The following is a 16382-nucleotide window of genomic DNA, read 5'->3' on the forward strand; positions in this document are numbered from 1 at the left end:
GAAAAGATGCTCATCTTCTTTAGTTATTAGAGAAATGCAAATCAAAACTGCAATGAGATACTACCTCACACCTGTTACATTAGCTATTATTAACAAAATAGGTAATAGCAAATGTTGGAGAGGCTGTGGAGAAAAAGGAACCCTCATCCACTGTTGGTGGGAATGTAAAGTAGTACAACCATTATGGAAGAAAGTATGGTGGTTCCTCAAAAAACTGAAAATAGAACTACCTTATGACCCAGTAATCCCTCTACTGGGTATATACCCCCAAAACTCAGAAACATTGATACGTAAAGACACATGCAGCCCCATGTTTATTGCAGCATTGTTCACAGTAGCCAGTACATGGAAACAACCAAAAAACCCGTCAATAGATGACTGGATAAAGATGTGGCACATATACACTATGGAATACTACTCAACCATAAGAAATGATGACATTGGATCATTTACAACAAAATGGTGGGATCTTGATAACATTATAGAAAGTGAAATAAGTAAATCAGAAAAAAATGGGAACTGCATTATTCCATACGTAGGTGGGACATAAAAGTGAGACTAAGAGACATTGATAAGAGTGTGGTGGTTACTGGTGGAGGGGGGAGAGGGAGAGGGAAAAGGGGAGAGGGAGGGGCACAAAGAAAACTAGATAGAAAGTGACAGAGGACAATCTGACTTTGGGTGATGGGTATGCAACATAATTGAATGACAAGATAACCTGGACATGTTATCTTTGAATATATGTATCCTGATTCATTGATGTCGCCCCATTAAAAAAAAAATTATTAAAAATGCTAAAAAAACAAAAACAAAACAAAAAAAAACTGTTCCTTGTTGATTCTCCATAGTAAATGATGACCTATGAAATACTCAGGGATTTCCTTATTTGGGACAAATTGTATTGCCTTCTGCAAAATGAGACTGTCTCTTTTAGCACTTTAGAAGTTTATTGACCCTGGCCAGTTGGTTCAGCAGTAGAGCATAGGCCCAGTGTGTGGATGTTCCTGGTTTGATTCTCAGTCAGGGCACATAAGAGGCGCCCATGTGCTTCTCCATCCCTCCTCCTTTCACTTCTCTCTCTCTCTCTCTTTCTCTCTCTCTGTCTCTCTCTCTCTCTCTCTCTCTCTCTCTCTCTTTCTCTTTTTTCTTCCTGCAGCCATGGCTCGATTGGAGCGATTTGGCCCTGGTGCTGAGGATTGCACTATGGCCTCTACCTCAGGCACTAAGAAGAGTTTGTTTGCTAAGCGGAGGAGCAATGCCCAGATGGTCAGAGCATCGCCCCCTAGTGGGCTTGCCAGGTGGCTCCCATTTGGGGCACATGTGGGAGTCTGTCTCTGCCTCCCCTCCTCTCACTGAATAATACCAGATATATTTAAATTAAAAGAAAAGACGTTTATGTCCTGGCCAGTTGACTCAGTAGTAGAGCATCAGCCCAATGTGTGGATATCCTGGTTTCAATTCCTGGCCAGGGCACACAGGAGAAGCACCCATCTTCTTCTCCACCCTTCCCCTCTCCTTTCTCTCTATCTCTCCCCTTCTCACAGCTAAGACTCCATTGGAGCAAAGTGACCTGGGCACTGAGAATGGCTCTATGGCCTCTGCCTCAGGTGCTAAAAAAAATGGTCTGGTTGCAATGGAACAATGGCCCAGATGGGCAGAGCATCGCTCCCTAGTGGGCTTGCCAGGTGGATCCCGGTTGGGCGCATGCTGAAGTCTGTCTCTCTGCCTTCCCACTTCTCACTTCAGAAAAATACAAAAAAATAAATAACTTATAAAAAGAAGTTTATTGTCCTTGGAAAGACTCATGGGTCATTGGAATAATCTGGGAAGACTTTTAAAAGTAGGGAATCCCTGCCCTATCCAGATAGCTCGGTTGGTTAGAGTATCATCACAAAGCACAGAGGTTAGTAGTTCAATCTCCAGTCAGGCCATATACAGAAGCAGATCTATGTTCTTGTCTCTCTTCCTCCCTCCCTTCTGCTTTCTTTCTCTCTCTCTCTAAAATCAATACAATAATCATTTTTTAAATTAAAATAAAATAAAAATAGAGAATTCTAAACCCAACCCATGATTATCTCATCTCACCTCTCTCTCTCCCTCTCTTCCCCTTATCCTCATTCCTCTCCCTCCCTCCCTCACTCTCTCTACTTATCCCTCACTCCTGCATTTACACCATGCACATGTACGCGCATATGCACGCATACACACACACACCTATATATCTGCTCTCAGGATATGGAAGATCATTATGTTTATGAAAATAATCTGATCTGGTCCTACCCTTTGTGTAAACAATGTGGATGGTAGGGCTCAGAAAGATTGATTTTGTATTAAAATTCATTTTTCTTATATGATTTCTGGTCTACTTGTTTTTTCCCTAGACACATCAAGCAGGTTTAAATCGTGGATTGCCTGGAGAAATGATAGTATGCTTAGAAATGACATTCATAATAAATAGAAATTTTTGCATTTGCATATTATTTCATGTTAAGTTGGGTAGTTATACTTGCAATTAAAGGCCTGAAATTAGGCTTTGTTTCCATTTAGTTGCATAATAATGAATTTTTAAATGTTTTATTCTGATGCATGTATAATACATACTGCCCTATATGTGATAGTTTTAGTTTATTACTAGATTGACTAAAGTTTTAATTTTTTATCTATCTACATTTTATCAATCCTAATAAGTTACATATGTTAAGTTCATGCATTGGATGGGTTTAAATTTCAAGACTGTAATATTATTTAATTTTACTATTCCTCCACTCTCTTTATTTACATATATTGGATATTTGGTATGATCACCATCAGAAAGAATATTAAAAGGATTCCACAAGTTTTGTATGTCATTCTTCTATAATTCATAAAAAAATACTTCTTGATAATTAAGAAAAGTATCAGAAATGTTTTTAATTACTAAGAAAAAAGTTGCAATTTTTAATTATTTAAATTATGAATAAGCTTATTCTCTTTCACCAGAATTAAAAGCCTCTTTCTTTTATTCTTACACTGGTTCCAGTATCTTAAATACATTGACTAAAGTATTCATGAAAATAATAGCTGTATTTATTGGCGACTTACAGTGTGCTATATTCTACACTAAATGTAACTAGCACTACTTAATTCTCAAAAATATACTTTCTGATAATAGTTCTAGTCTTTATTTTACTATGAGAAAATTGAGATATTGAGCAGTTAAATAACAGAGCATACCCTTTTATCCTACTTATCAGGCAGGCTCTCATAATGTGTATGTTGATGTGCTTGATGTTGTTGCACAGGCCTCATAAACTCTGTTCACTTTTTTTCCTTTTTTCCTTTGCTCCTGAGATTTGAAATTTCAATCATCTGATCTTCATGTTTGCTCTTTCTGTCTTCTGCCTGCTCACATGTGTTATTGAACCCCTCCAGGTATTTTTATTTTAGTTACTGTATTTTTCAGCTCCAGGAATTGTTTGTTTTCTTTTATTGTTTCCATCTCTTAATATTCTTATTCTGTTCATTATTTACCTAATTTCTTTTCATTCTTTGTTTTCTTTTTGCTCTTTGAGCATCATTAGGAAAGTTGTTTTAAAATCTTTGTTTGGTAAGTCTAATTTCTAGATTCCTCAGGAATACTTTATATCAATGTATTTTTGTTCTTTTAATGAGCCATGCTTTTTGTTTCTCTGTAGACTTAATGACTTTTTGGAATATCATAATTTGGTAACTCTGGATATCAAATTCATCCATTCTCCAGGGTTTGCTATTTTTTATATTTTTAAAACTGTCTTAGTCCATGTGTCTAACAACTTTCTAGAACTATTTTTGCATATACTTAGACTTTGACGTATGTAGTCACTGCAGTTTTTATTTCTTAGTTGCTGTTCTGCTAGGGTTTTGATAAATTTTCTTGAATACCAGGGCCTTAAAAAAAAAGCAAAACAAAAAATAAATGTTTCTGTGTTTTGCAGATTGGCTCTGTGCCATGACAGTTCTGAATCTGTTAGCCGGCTTGCACTCATCCTAGTGATTAGCTTAACTTGGTAGATTAAGGTTTCTCCAGTTCTTTCTAATCATACAGTGTCCTGGACATGTGCATGACTTCTACTTTTCCTTGTACACCTGGGTACTTTTTAAAAAAAAAAAAAATTTTTAAGCCCTGGCCCATTGGCTCTGTGGTAGAGCTTCAGCCTGGTGTGTAGCAGTCCCGGGTTCGATTCCCAGCCAGGGCACACAGGAGAAGCGCCCATCTGCTTCTCCACCCCTCCCCCTCTCCTTCCTCTCTGTCTCTCTCTTCCCCTCCCGCAGCCAAGGCTCCATTGGAGCAAAGTTGGCCCAGGAGCTAAGGATGGCTCTATGGCCTCTGCCTCAGGCGCTAGAATGGCTCTGGTTGCAACAGAGCAATGCCCCGGATGGGAAGAGCATTGCCCCCTGGTGGGTATACCAGGTGGATCCCGCTCGGGCACATGCAGGAGTCTGTCTGACTGCCTCCCCGTTTCCAACTTCAGAAAAATACAAAAAAAAATTTTTTTTTAGATTTTATTTATTCATTTTAGAAAGAGGAGACAGAGAGAGAGAAAGAGAGAAAGGGGGAGGAGCAGAAAGCATCAACTCCCATATGTGCCTTGACTAGGCAAGCCCGAGGTTTTGAACCAGCGACTTCAGCATTTCAGGTCGATGCTTTAACCCATTGCGCCACCTCAGGTCAGGCTTGGGTGCTTTTGAATGCTTTAAATTTCCAAAGTAACTCTCACCAGCCTTTGCTCCCATGCCTTATGTGGTCTATGCTATGTTTCAGTTGTAATCTTTGCCCCAGTCCTCCATATCTGCTGGTTTTCAGTTTCTTTGTCTTGCAGTGTGTTGAAAAGCAATATGCCCACCACTTTATTATTATTATTTTTATTATTTTTAGTTAGATGTGAAAGGGATGAGTATCTCCTGTCTATCCTTTAAGTTAGAAATGATTTGCACAATTATTTGCAAATTACTGGCTTCTCATACTGGGAACTGGTTTTTCTTTTCAAAACTGCTACTGTATGAGGTGGGGATAAGAGAGGGGTGAGTAAAAGTGCCACAAAGCTTTCAAGTTGCCTTTCTTGATCTATTGTTTATTTGGTTTTTGTAAGTCTTTGACTGTTTTCCAGCGTTGTTCCAAAGTTATTTTCAGGGCTGGCTTTCACTGTTCCGAGGGAGGGTAATTTGGAGTTGTATATTCCACCACTCTGTTGGTATAACTGCTTTCTTTTTAAAATAATTTTACTAATGATTTAATAGGAATAACAAAAATTTTATCTCCTTAAATTATTGTCCACTTGAAATTTTTTTATTTAAAGTAGTTTCTATGTATTTCTGTTTTACATTTGAGTTTTTATGATCTAAAAAGTACTTTGAAAATATTACATAAAAACCTAATTAAGACCATTAAATCATTTCAATGTACATGAATTGACAATAATAGAGAAAATGGAAAATTACTAAATACACAAATTTTCTGTATTTACTTGTATATGGCTCTTAGACCTAATGAGTAGTCCTAGATTTAAGTATAAGTAGCCTGTGGTTTCCCTGATTCCTGAAATGAGGTGATTCCTTTAGTGTGGCTACTGTCTTCATAGATGATGCTGAGTCCTATGCTTTGCCTTCAACTTGTGTCAACATATGAATTTACTTAATTCATAGATATTAAAAAATTATTACTTAAAATGAAATTTTAAATGTAACTAAAACATTTCAGTAGTAATGCTAATTCATTTCAAAGACATAAAAGGTTTTATAGGTCTTTGCACTAACATTTTATGCCACCTTATCCTATGACAACTAAAATGTGGTTACCATGGCTTTCTTTTCAGTAAGTGTGAACCAGATCTCTTTTTCCCCTCTTACTATTAAATATTCATCACACATACTTGGTGACATTTCTTTTGTAATTCAGAGATAAATCTTTTTTAAATTATGTAATAGTTATCAGAATTCATAGCTAATGTGATGTGATACTCGAAAAGTTGATGTTTTTTAGATGTATGGAGACACAATTAAGTACATGTGCTTCTTCATAGTGTTATTCTGGTTCTCTGTATCCTAGCATTGCTTAAAATCTCTAGTTCTCTCGTCATAAAGCAGATATTTGTGCATAAAAAGCACTATACATTTATTGTAAACTTTTGTTTAGGGTGATCTTAACAGTGCACAGATAGATATTAAAAATGCCCTTTACTAAACATGACTGCAGTAAAAGCTAAAAAGGAGTCTAGAATTTGATTCTTATTTTTTGAAATTTAAGTCACCATTATATATATTACTGGCTTAATAAGTTAAATACATGATATTAGAAATTACTAATGGAGTATACTCTGCTCTTTGCATCCTCATATGAAACAATGTAGCTACCGGCATTTTTTTTTTCCAAATCAACCAACTCATTTTAATTGCTGATGTTATCAGCTCCTTTTATGAACTTAACAACTAATAAGAAATAAATGTGTTATATAAGTTATGGTCACAAGTAATTGATGAACCCTATAAATATAATGTTGAACAATGTTATATATATATATAGTAACAAAATATGTGTATTATACAGGGTGAGGTAAAAGTAGGTTTATAGTTCATATGTAAAATAATATAATAATAAGTAATAATACAATAATAAACTCTGTCTTTTGCATACTCATAACTGTATACTTAATTTTGCCCCACCCCTTATATTGCATATAGTTTATGTTTAAATATTACTCAATAAATCCAGATTAATTTATTGATTAGTTTATGTTAAATATTGAAATACCTTTCAAACACAATTGTATTTTAAAAATCTAGTCTATTGTTAAATTACTTTTAAGCAAGTGAAATGAATGAAATCTGTTATCTTAAAACATTTAAGCATTTGTGTCGTTTGATCATTTAAAGGTCTTTGTATCTGGTTACTTTAATATGTGTTTGTGAGAAAGAGAGAGTGTTAGTTCTGAAAACACCTAGGCATCCTTGTTACAGTTACTGCTATCTGATAAGTTAGTTCAAGACCAACTAGAAACATTATATTAAACTCTCTTGCACCCTCTGTTGTTATTTTTCGGGAACACTACACATATCTTCCCATAATTATTGGCATTCAGCTTATTAAAACCCCTGATAAAATTACTACTGAGTTTATTATACATACCTCAAAATTAGGTTGACAGTAAAATACTACTTATTTTTAATTCTTATTTGTTGGTTTTTTTGTTACAGATATGCTTTTATAGTAAAGCAGTGTAGAAATGAAACATGAGCCTTTCTGTTTATCTTTGATTTTTCCTACTCACCAGTTTTAAACTCCTCCAAATGTTTCAAACAAATGTATCTTTATTGGATATAGCACGTTCTATATATAATTTTCCAGAATTACAAATTCTGTCCATTGTTTTTAAACCTTTCAATTGTCAGACAATTATCTTCCAAAATAAGAGTCTGGAATCGTCCATACTAAAATTAAGAATTTATAACTGTAAGGAACAGATGTTTTCATAAACATTTGCTATAATTAATTGCAACTAGAGGATTGAAGGAACAAAGCAGTTTCTCCTGTTTCAAAACTTTATTGCCTTTACCTTGTATAGCAAACTCTGAAATCTTTCCTCTAATATTGTGTAGAGGAACAATTGTTCTCCTTATTTGGTATGTTTATGAGAGAGAAAACTGCTTTCTCCCCTTATTACCATACTTTGATGGTCACATTTAATGTGATACATTTATTTTAAAACAGGTATAAAATGAAGAACACTTTTGTAATGTATTATGATGACAAAACCTAGTTGTTTGAAACCCTAAAAGTCTTAATTATTTGAAGGATTTTTATATTTGATCTGATAAATACCAGCAGAAGGCAAGAAATATTCTATTGGTGAGATTTTATGTATATTCTAAGTGATGATAATCTTTAATTTTAAAGAGAAAGAAGGCTCCTATTTTTCAGTATAGGATATAGTACTTATTCTATGCTGATTCTGGAGCATTTCACAGGAAATGTCTGCAAGCTGTTAAATACCATGTGCTGGAGGAAATTTTCAGTTAGCAAGACAGAGACTAATTTTCCTTAAAATTTTTATTTATTGTAAGATATCATTAATTTTTAAAGAAAATGAAGTATGTTGATTGAGTAATCTTTCGGTACCCATGTTTTCAAAGAATGAAAGTATGCGGCTGGTATGATCTTCATCATCTAACTGTTTCATGGATATATTTTTATAATAATTCTCAACATTTTCAAGTATAATTCATTTTAGAATTGGTGTTTAATAAAAAACCTGCAAGTGCATTTTGAAGAAGTTAAAAGTTCAGTAAGCCGGCTCAGTCCAGTTCTTGTGCTCCTAAAACTTGGGTGCAGCTGCAAAAGCTTTTGAAGAGAACCAACATTCTTGATTAATCTGTCAACTCTAAAATGTGCAAAGAAAAATAGGTAGCTGTCATTAAAATTACATTTCAGCTTTCAATAACCATTTAATGAGTAGCATAATTATATAAGTATGGTACCTTAAGTACTATACTCAATAATTAAAAATAATCTCATCTTTAAAGTGAAAGCTCTGTAATTACTATTTGACTTAACCAGGACCACTGTGATGATCTCCAGTGGCACCTTAGGTTGTTCAAAGTGGATTAAAAGTATAAATTAAAATTGGATATATCATTAAATTATTAAGCTTTAACTATCAAAGAAATGAGTATAACCTGATGTTTGAAAGTTACATTACAGGAATTAGGAGTATAAAATGTAATCAGATTCTAGTCTTTTTAATTTGTTTCTAAAAATAAATGATATGTTTCATAGTAGTATACTGTGGCTTCATAGAAACTGTGCTTTGCAGGATATGTTTTAAATTTTAAATTATTAAATTTCTCTCAAAAAATATGTATTTTATATTGTGGCTTGGTTAGCATTTTTTAAACTTCTTTAGCAAATTTATTTTTATTCTATAATTTTAAATTGATAGTTACATGTTTGTTCTAAATCTGATTTTATAGATATTTCACTCAGTTTCTTGAGTGAAAATGTGTTTTTCTCCTAAATGTTTGATATTGCCATGTGAGGCAAAAATACCTTTTGATGTTGTCATTTTTTTTTCACTTTTTAAACTGCTGAACTCTTGCTCACAATTAAAACCTGACGTTTTGGGGAAAATATTAAGGTGCAGTTAAAGCTCCATAGACTGCTGGCTCTGTTTTCTGTGTTACTTCTGTGCTGACCAGATTTTTTGATGGGGTGGGTTCGGGGCCGGAGAGCATTCTGGTCTGCTTTCTGCCTGCTCTCTTTCGATTGTATCTGTGGTCAGGGCAGGCAGCTTGGTCAGTATCAAAAAGCTGCCCTTTGTTTATAAACATTAGTGTGTGATTAAATGGCATATAAACTTTGGCTTGTCTATGATTCATAAGAAGAAAAGGTCTGTACTGTTCTTCATTTGTTCCAGTTAGCAATGACCTTGGTAGTATTCCTCTTCAATTAGAAGCGGTGGTCTCGCTTTATATTTTGCATCAAAATAAACTTTTGGCCTAATGGGCTCTGATTCTAAAAGACATTGGGGGGAGGGATAAGGGGATATATGCTTTTTGACCCAACATACTGCAGAGCTGTCATAGGAGCTTTTCAACTGAGATCATCCAGTTTTATAATCTCCCTTATTTCAGTGTATTTGTAATTTTTATTTTCCAGGAGACTCAAATAAAAATGGAAGAAGAACCAGTTCTACTTTAGATTCTGATGGGACTTTTAATTCCTATAGGTAGGTGATGAATACATAGATACATAATACTACAGGACGATGTACAAAATGACTAATCTTATAGGACTAACCTTAGAGTAGTAAGAAACTGCTGCCGGTATTTTAAAAATATGACAAGTGTAAAGAATATTATTATGATATATACTTGTTCTGCAGATTTATTGAGTAATGGAAAATGCAACATTCTAAATTGTTGAATAAGTGGATTTATTGTAGATATCTATTGTTAACCTGTATTAGGATAATTGGAATGAATGCACGTAGAGTATTAATCTCCATTATAATCCATTTTTGTTTTGTTTTTCAATATATCTGTTACAGTACTAAAGCCTTCCTTTTGTTTAAGTGTTCTGCTAAAATGGAGAGTACTGTTTATGAGCAACTAAGAGAGAGTATAACATGTAATTCGTGGTTACATTAAGTGCTGTTTGTTAAAATCCCATTTGGCTCTTCACAAACAGGGCAGTTATGGTCTCAGTTAGTGATTTTTAAAAAGGAAACGATGCGTTAGTTAAGAAAATATATGTATTATCTAGTCTTTTGTTAATACTCTCCTTTTAACTTGAATTTGCTTGAGTATTTATGGCATTTGTACCATCATAACAGAAAAGCCTAGAAAGAAGAAAGAGTAAAATATTTCCAGTAATATCTGAAAATTTGCATACTGAACCAAAATGATGTAAGAACTAGGTTTACTTGTTGGGAAAAAGGTACATATTTAATAAAAGTACATTTTGGCATGATAGACAGCAAAACAGATTGTTGAAGAAATACTCTAATTGGAGTACACTGTCCTTATGGTTAATTAGTTCTGATACTTGTGTAATGACACTATAAAATATATGCAAGAACCATTGTACACTTGAAAACTCATTTGCATATTAAACTGTCACTCTTCCTTTTATATAATAAATATGGAATTTATGCTTAGAGTCTTTATATTTTTATTTGAACACATCCTTTATATCCCTAATTGGAACTGTTATTTGTTTTCTCCCATCCCAGGCGAGCTTTTAACATCTAGAGTAGGGCCCTGTATACAGGAAGCACTTAATAAGAATGCAGTAAATGGGAATGTTTTCACAGTTTGTTTTTGAATTCCAGAAATGTGATGGTAATTGAAACACTTGACATCTTTATTTTATACCAGTTGGGGTCTATATAAATAATCAGTTGTTCAAGTGTCATAGATACTACAAAGGGCTTATGTTCCCATGGTGTTCTAGAAGGTATTATCACAGCAGTAAAGCTCATATGTTGTCATTATATTTTCACGGTACCTGTCCTATCTTATGAACGTTGGAATTCTTTAAATTCTTCTTTTGGTGCTGAGTATGATATGAATTTGGAATTTGACATATTAATAATAGGTAGAATCCTCTATCTGAACATGTTATAGCTGATCCTCCCAAAAAAAGGTGAATATAAAATATAGTTAATTAAATATTCATGATTTGGCACGTAACTGAGGAATGTTAATATGATAATTCATGTGAAATCTATGGTGGTAATATCATTATTAGATATAAATACAATAAAAAATAACCAAGACAAAAGGAAAGTAAAGATGTATTTCAAAGGAAGGAAAATATATATATATATGTATATATATATGTATATATATAAATTTTGTTGGTGAATTATATTTTACTATTACATTTATGGTTTAGCTAATTATAGTAAATAATGGACATAATATAAAGTTAAGAGAAATGTGTTCATGTGAATGCACAGTATTATCTTGGAATTTATTTTCTTCTTGACTAGTTTAAAGATTAAAGGATCTTAGTTTTATTGAATGATAATTGTATTTTGAAAATGAACTCCTAATGTAACTGCACAATAAATACTAATGTTGTTAACTAATATATTTTTAATCAATGCCTGTCAGTGTTGTAATGTTAGGATATTAATTTATTGTTGTAATTAAAACGGCAAGATAAAAAGCTCAGGTAGTACAGTATATAAAAACAAGCTTTTAATAGTTGGCAGGCCAGTGCTGTTATTAAATAGTATTATAGTATTTAAGGTGTGAAATGAGTATTTTTCTACTCAGTAGGCAATAGCTCTTATGATATAATGAGCTTACTTGTGAATTTGACACTAGGGTTAAATGCAGAATTCATAGAAGCACAGCTTTGGGGTATATTTTCATATTAAGGTTAACTGATACAACCTAGGAATTGCTGCAGAATCACACTAAAATGGCAACAGAATTGTCAGTATACTTCACTTTTGATAATGAAAATGATTTTTTTCCTGCCATCATAGCTCTTTTAAACTAACTAGAAGTAGGGCTTTGGAAAATGTGAATATTCCAACCCTCAAACATCCTAACAATTCTACCTTTGTATTATTTAAACTGCCTCAGAAATCCTGACCTTCCTTCACAGTTAGACAGTTCTGGCTGTCGGCCTAGGGAACATACTCAAGCTGTATATACTTGTGTCCAAGGTGATGATTAGCCTTAATTTGTCATCTATAAAATGTATGCTCCTTCTCACAGATGTTTTCAAGACTGAGATAAAATATATAATATAAGGTAGAACTTTTGGAAAATGTAAATGCAAAGCCATGGCATTACTATTATTCTTTTGTGCTTACTTCATGTAAATTGTCAACTTTGCAGTCTTAGTCCTCATTTAACCCTCCAATAGGCGTACTCTTTTATGGCATATGCTGAGGTTTTATTAACTTTTGAACTGATCACCTAAATCTTTATTTTTCCATTATTTGTTTCTGTTATTGTGGTCTTAGGTTTTCAGTTTCAAGAAAGCAAAATCTCTCTTTTTTGTTGTTCTGTTTTTTTGTTAATAATATCTAAACATAGTGAGTTGATTCAATACCTGACTCCAAATATTTTGGAGACTTTAGACAAGTTTTAGCCTCACTTTCCTCATTTTTAGAGTGGGAGTAATAAAACACACTTATGAGGAGATAAGGGTATAATGTCACTAATGTCACATACTTAAATGCTGAATAAATATTAGCTGATATCTTCCCATTGATGTCATCGCCATCACTGTTGTCATCAGTATCATGTGGTAATGTAGCAATTCTTCTATAGCGCTCTAATATAGAGACACCAAAAGGAAGGTGTTAAACATCCATGTCTTACAGGAAAACTTTTGTCTATTAACAGAGAGAGCTAAGAACAAGCTTAATCTGAGGCTTGAAACTCTCAATCTCTGATACAGTATTCTAGGTTGTCTTTTTATAACTAAATTGTGCACATAGCAAAGATAAAAGGAAGATCTTTTGCAGTTAGTGTAAGTTCAGAGACAGATTTTTGGAATTTTGACAAGAAAATTTAAAATTTTTAAATTGATAGACCCTAACTGTGGTTTTGTGTTCCTGACCTTCCTAGCTTTGTTTTTCATAGGCTGTGAGGTTTACTTTGGATTTGTGTCATTTGTGGTTTTTGTTTTATTGATTTAAGATAGGATACAGGTGCATTTAACTCCAAAGGGACCAGTATGATTGGAGTGTGATGACTGGTTAATAGGATATCTTTTGTTGTTGTTAAAATTTGCTAGTATATCTCCTAATTTACAGATGACTTATTAAAAAGAAAATTAATAAGAATTTAGGAGATATTGGTTTATGCATTATTTCTTATAATATTTTGAGACAAATTTTAATGTTTTCTGTCAGATGGTATGACTGTCTCTATTTCTTGTATAACCATTAAAACTGAGAGACCATTGCTGGGTGTGAAAGAAAAGTAGTTTGCTGATTAGCAGTTTGCAGTAGATGTTAAACTAAGTGACCGCAGCACAAAGGCCACATGGTAGGAGGAATATTCTCACACCACCACCCCACCCCCTCTTCCCAAGGGCAGCTGACCTTCTCCTCTGCAAAGAGGCGAGCCCCTTGCAAGCATATATGACTACAGACTATTACATTAATCTGTTTAGCTGTAGTACCAGCTGCTTGCATGTTTTTAATTATCTTATTAGGTGGTATAACAGTGACCTAGGAAATAAACTGAAGGTGAACATTTTTCTTTTTTTTACCCTGTGTTTCTAAATATCTTTCTTGGTCAAACTATAACTTCCTACAAAAGTTCCTGGGAATTCTTATGGTTTTGAGTCAATGTAATTGACTTTTTAAAGTATAATGTCCTAATTCCCAATATAGAAAATAACTTTATTTTTGTCTCATTAGATTGTGTTTATATAGCCATGGATTCGTGTTAAAATCTATTGGTTTAATAGTCAATTTAGTTAGAGAAAACTCAGTCCAGTTATTGGTATTCTCTGGGAAACTAAAAATAATGCTTAATGTTCAGACATTGTCTTAGCATTCTGTAAATGGCATGGGATAGAATATAATTTATTGTAGATTATTTTAAAATAATTTTTATACTTAACTCTGATATTCTGTATTCTGCATATACACTAGTAAATCATTTAGCCTACCCTAAGTATTTTAAAATTTTAAGTTCACATGGTATTATTTCTGGGTATATTTTCCCAAGCTGTGCTGTTAGGAAAAATATACTATCTTTTGAGTTTTGACAATTGGAAAATTTTTAAATAATACTTTGTAAATGAAATGTTGACTCCACGAGACACAGTAACAACCAATGGTTATTCAGTCCCAAGTCATAGCCAATAAACAAAGACTTTAATAATTTATTTAGAAACCCTTGGCTTGAATTAAAAAACTATGGTATTTAGATGCGAAAGGATTATGTTTGTGTGTCTTTTGAATTAGTAAATCTTTTTTAATATGGTATAGTCTATAGCCCACAGAGTCAAAGCTGTTTAAGTTGGTAAAAGTTTTTAAAAATTTAGTTGGGTAAGTTTGTGTAATCTAAAAGTTAAGTTCTTTTCCTGAATAAGAAAAAATATATTATGTAATTTGAACTTATTTTATTTGTTGAGTAAATTTTAAAAATTAAGCTTCAATGTATATCACAAAGATTTTTATGTAATTATCTTTACATGTAAGAAGTAATTTGGGAGAAAGTAGAAAACATCCTTTCATCATTTATATTTATTTTTGGTATAATACCTTTTTTCCCCATTTGTATGTAAGAATGTCATAAGTCTCTTGAAATAAAAATGAAGCAATAATTTAAAATATTAGAATAGAGATAATACAACAAAAGTATACTTTGGATTTTAAATTTAAATCTGTGTTCTGGTTACATTTTTTGTATTATGATATAAATTTGTTAGTCTGTTATTTTTAAGAATATGAAGTCATAGAATCATTTGACTTGCTTAAAGTTATAGTGTCACTTTGTTCAAGCTGCTATAACAAAATACCAGAGACTGAATAGTATATAAACAACAGACATTTATTTCTCTTAGTTCTGAGGGCTGGGAAGTTGAAAGATTAAGATGCTGGCAGATTGGTGTGTTGAGAGCCCAGATACTGGTTCCTACATAGTCTTTTCACTGTGTTCTCACATAGTGGAGGAGGTGAGAGCACTTTTTTGTAAGAGCTCTAACCTCAGAGCCCTCAAGACTTAATCCTCTCCTAAAGGCCCTTCTACCCTCCAGACACCATCACATTGGGTGTTAAGATTTAATATATGAATTCGTGTGGGGGAGCACAGTCTGTAGCATATATTAACATAGAGAGACCAACTTGAATTCCCCATCCCACTCTGCCACTGCTTGGCACTATATAAGTTCCTAAGGTCTTGCCATTTTAATTATTTTTTCAGAGCAGCATAACTTAGTAGATGAGAAAGGAGGGTCTAGAATTTGTATTTCTTTTCTGATTCTTAGAGCATTGCTTTTCTCACTTTAATGTGCTGACTTTATTTGGTTGAGAATCTGTATAATATATGGCATATACTCTTTAAGTTCTTAAGAATAAATACATGATTTTGGGAAATAATTTGGAACACAGAGATAGAAACCACTACTACTGATTCCACCAGTTACTGTCTGACCTTAGGCAAGGTAATTACCTTCTCTGATTCCTAGTAACCTCACTTATAAAATTGTAATGTTAACAGTTCCTATATAGTAGGGATTTTCAACTTCTTTTATCTCATGGCACAGTAAACTACAAAATTGTGCGACACATGAAAAATATTTTTTGCTGAGCTGACAAAAATAAAAAAGGTATAATTTTGATTTATTCACAGTGGACATCTATTGTGTTGGCTGTTGTCAATTTTTATTTGATAGACTTAGGGAAAAGAGGTCAGTGCCTTGGACCAAAATAGACAGGTATTACTTGTAAAAATTCTTATAGCACACTGGTTGAAAATCGCTGTCATGGAGTTAAAGGGAGCATACCTACAAATGGTCAGGGTACCTTGGCCCACTCACCTAACACATAGAAGATAGCAAATACTAGTTTCTCACCTTCTCTTTTTTTTCTCTTTTCTAAAATATTATTTCAATTTTTTTTTTTTTTACAGAGACAGAGAGAGAGGTATAGATAGGGCTAGACAGACAGGAACAGAGAGAGATGAGAAGCATCAATCATTAGTTTTTGTTGCAACACCTTAGTTGTTCATTGATTGCTTTCTCATATGTGCCTTGACCATGGTCCTTCAGCAGACCGAGTGACTCCTTGCTCAAGCTGGTGACCTTGGGTCCAACCTGGTGAGCTTTGATCAAACCAGATGAGCCCGCGCTCAAGCTGGCGACCTCGGGGTCTCGAACCTGGGTCCTC

The 16382-nt window shown here is 33.5% G+C and overlaps 1 protein-coding gene across 3 annotated transcripts in view; it reads left to right on the forward strand.

The window, feature by feature from the left end:
• The window catches only part of TBC1D5 (TBC1 domain family member 5), a 545405-nt gene that overhangs the window by 247764 nt on the left and 281259 nt on the right, over positions 1-16382 (forward strand). For all 3 annotated transcript variants that reach the window (XM_066245714.1, XM_066245713.1, XM_066245715.1), the window contains one exon: positions 9668-9737. In XM_066245714.1, coding sequence (XP_066101811.1) covers positions 9668-9737 — 70 coding nt within the window. The remainder of the gene's footprint in view (positions 1-9667; positions 9738-16382) is intronic.

This window comes from Saccopteryx bilineata, chromosome 10, assembly GCF_036850765.1.
Source record: "Saccopteryx bilineata isolate mSacBil1 chromosome 10, mSacBil1_pri_phased_curated, whole genome shotgun sequence".
Taxonomy (NCBI): Eukaryota; Metazoa; Chordata; class Mammalia; order Chiroptera; family Emballonuridae; genus Saccopteryx; species Saccopteryx bilineata.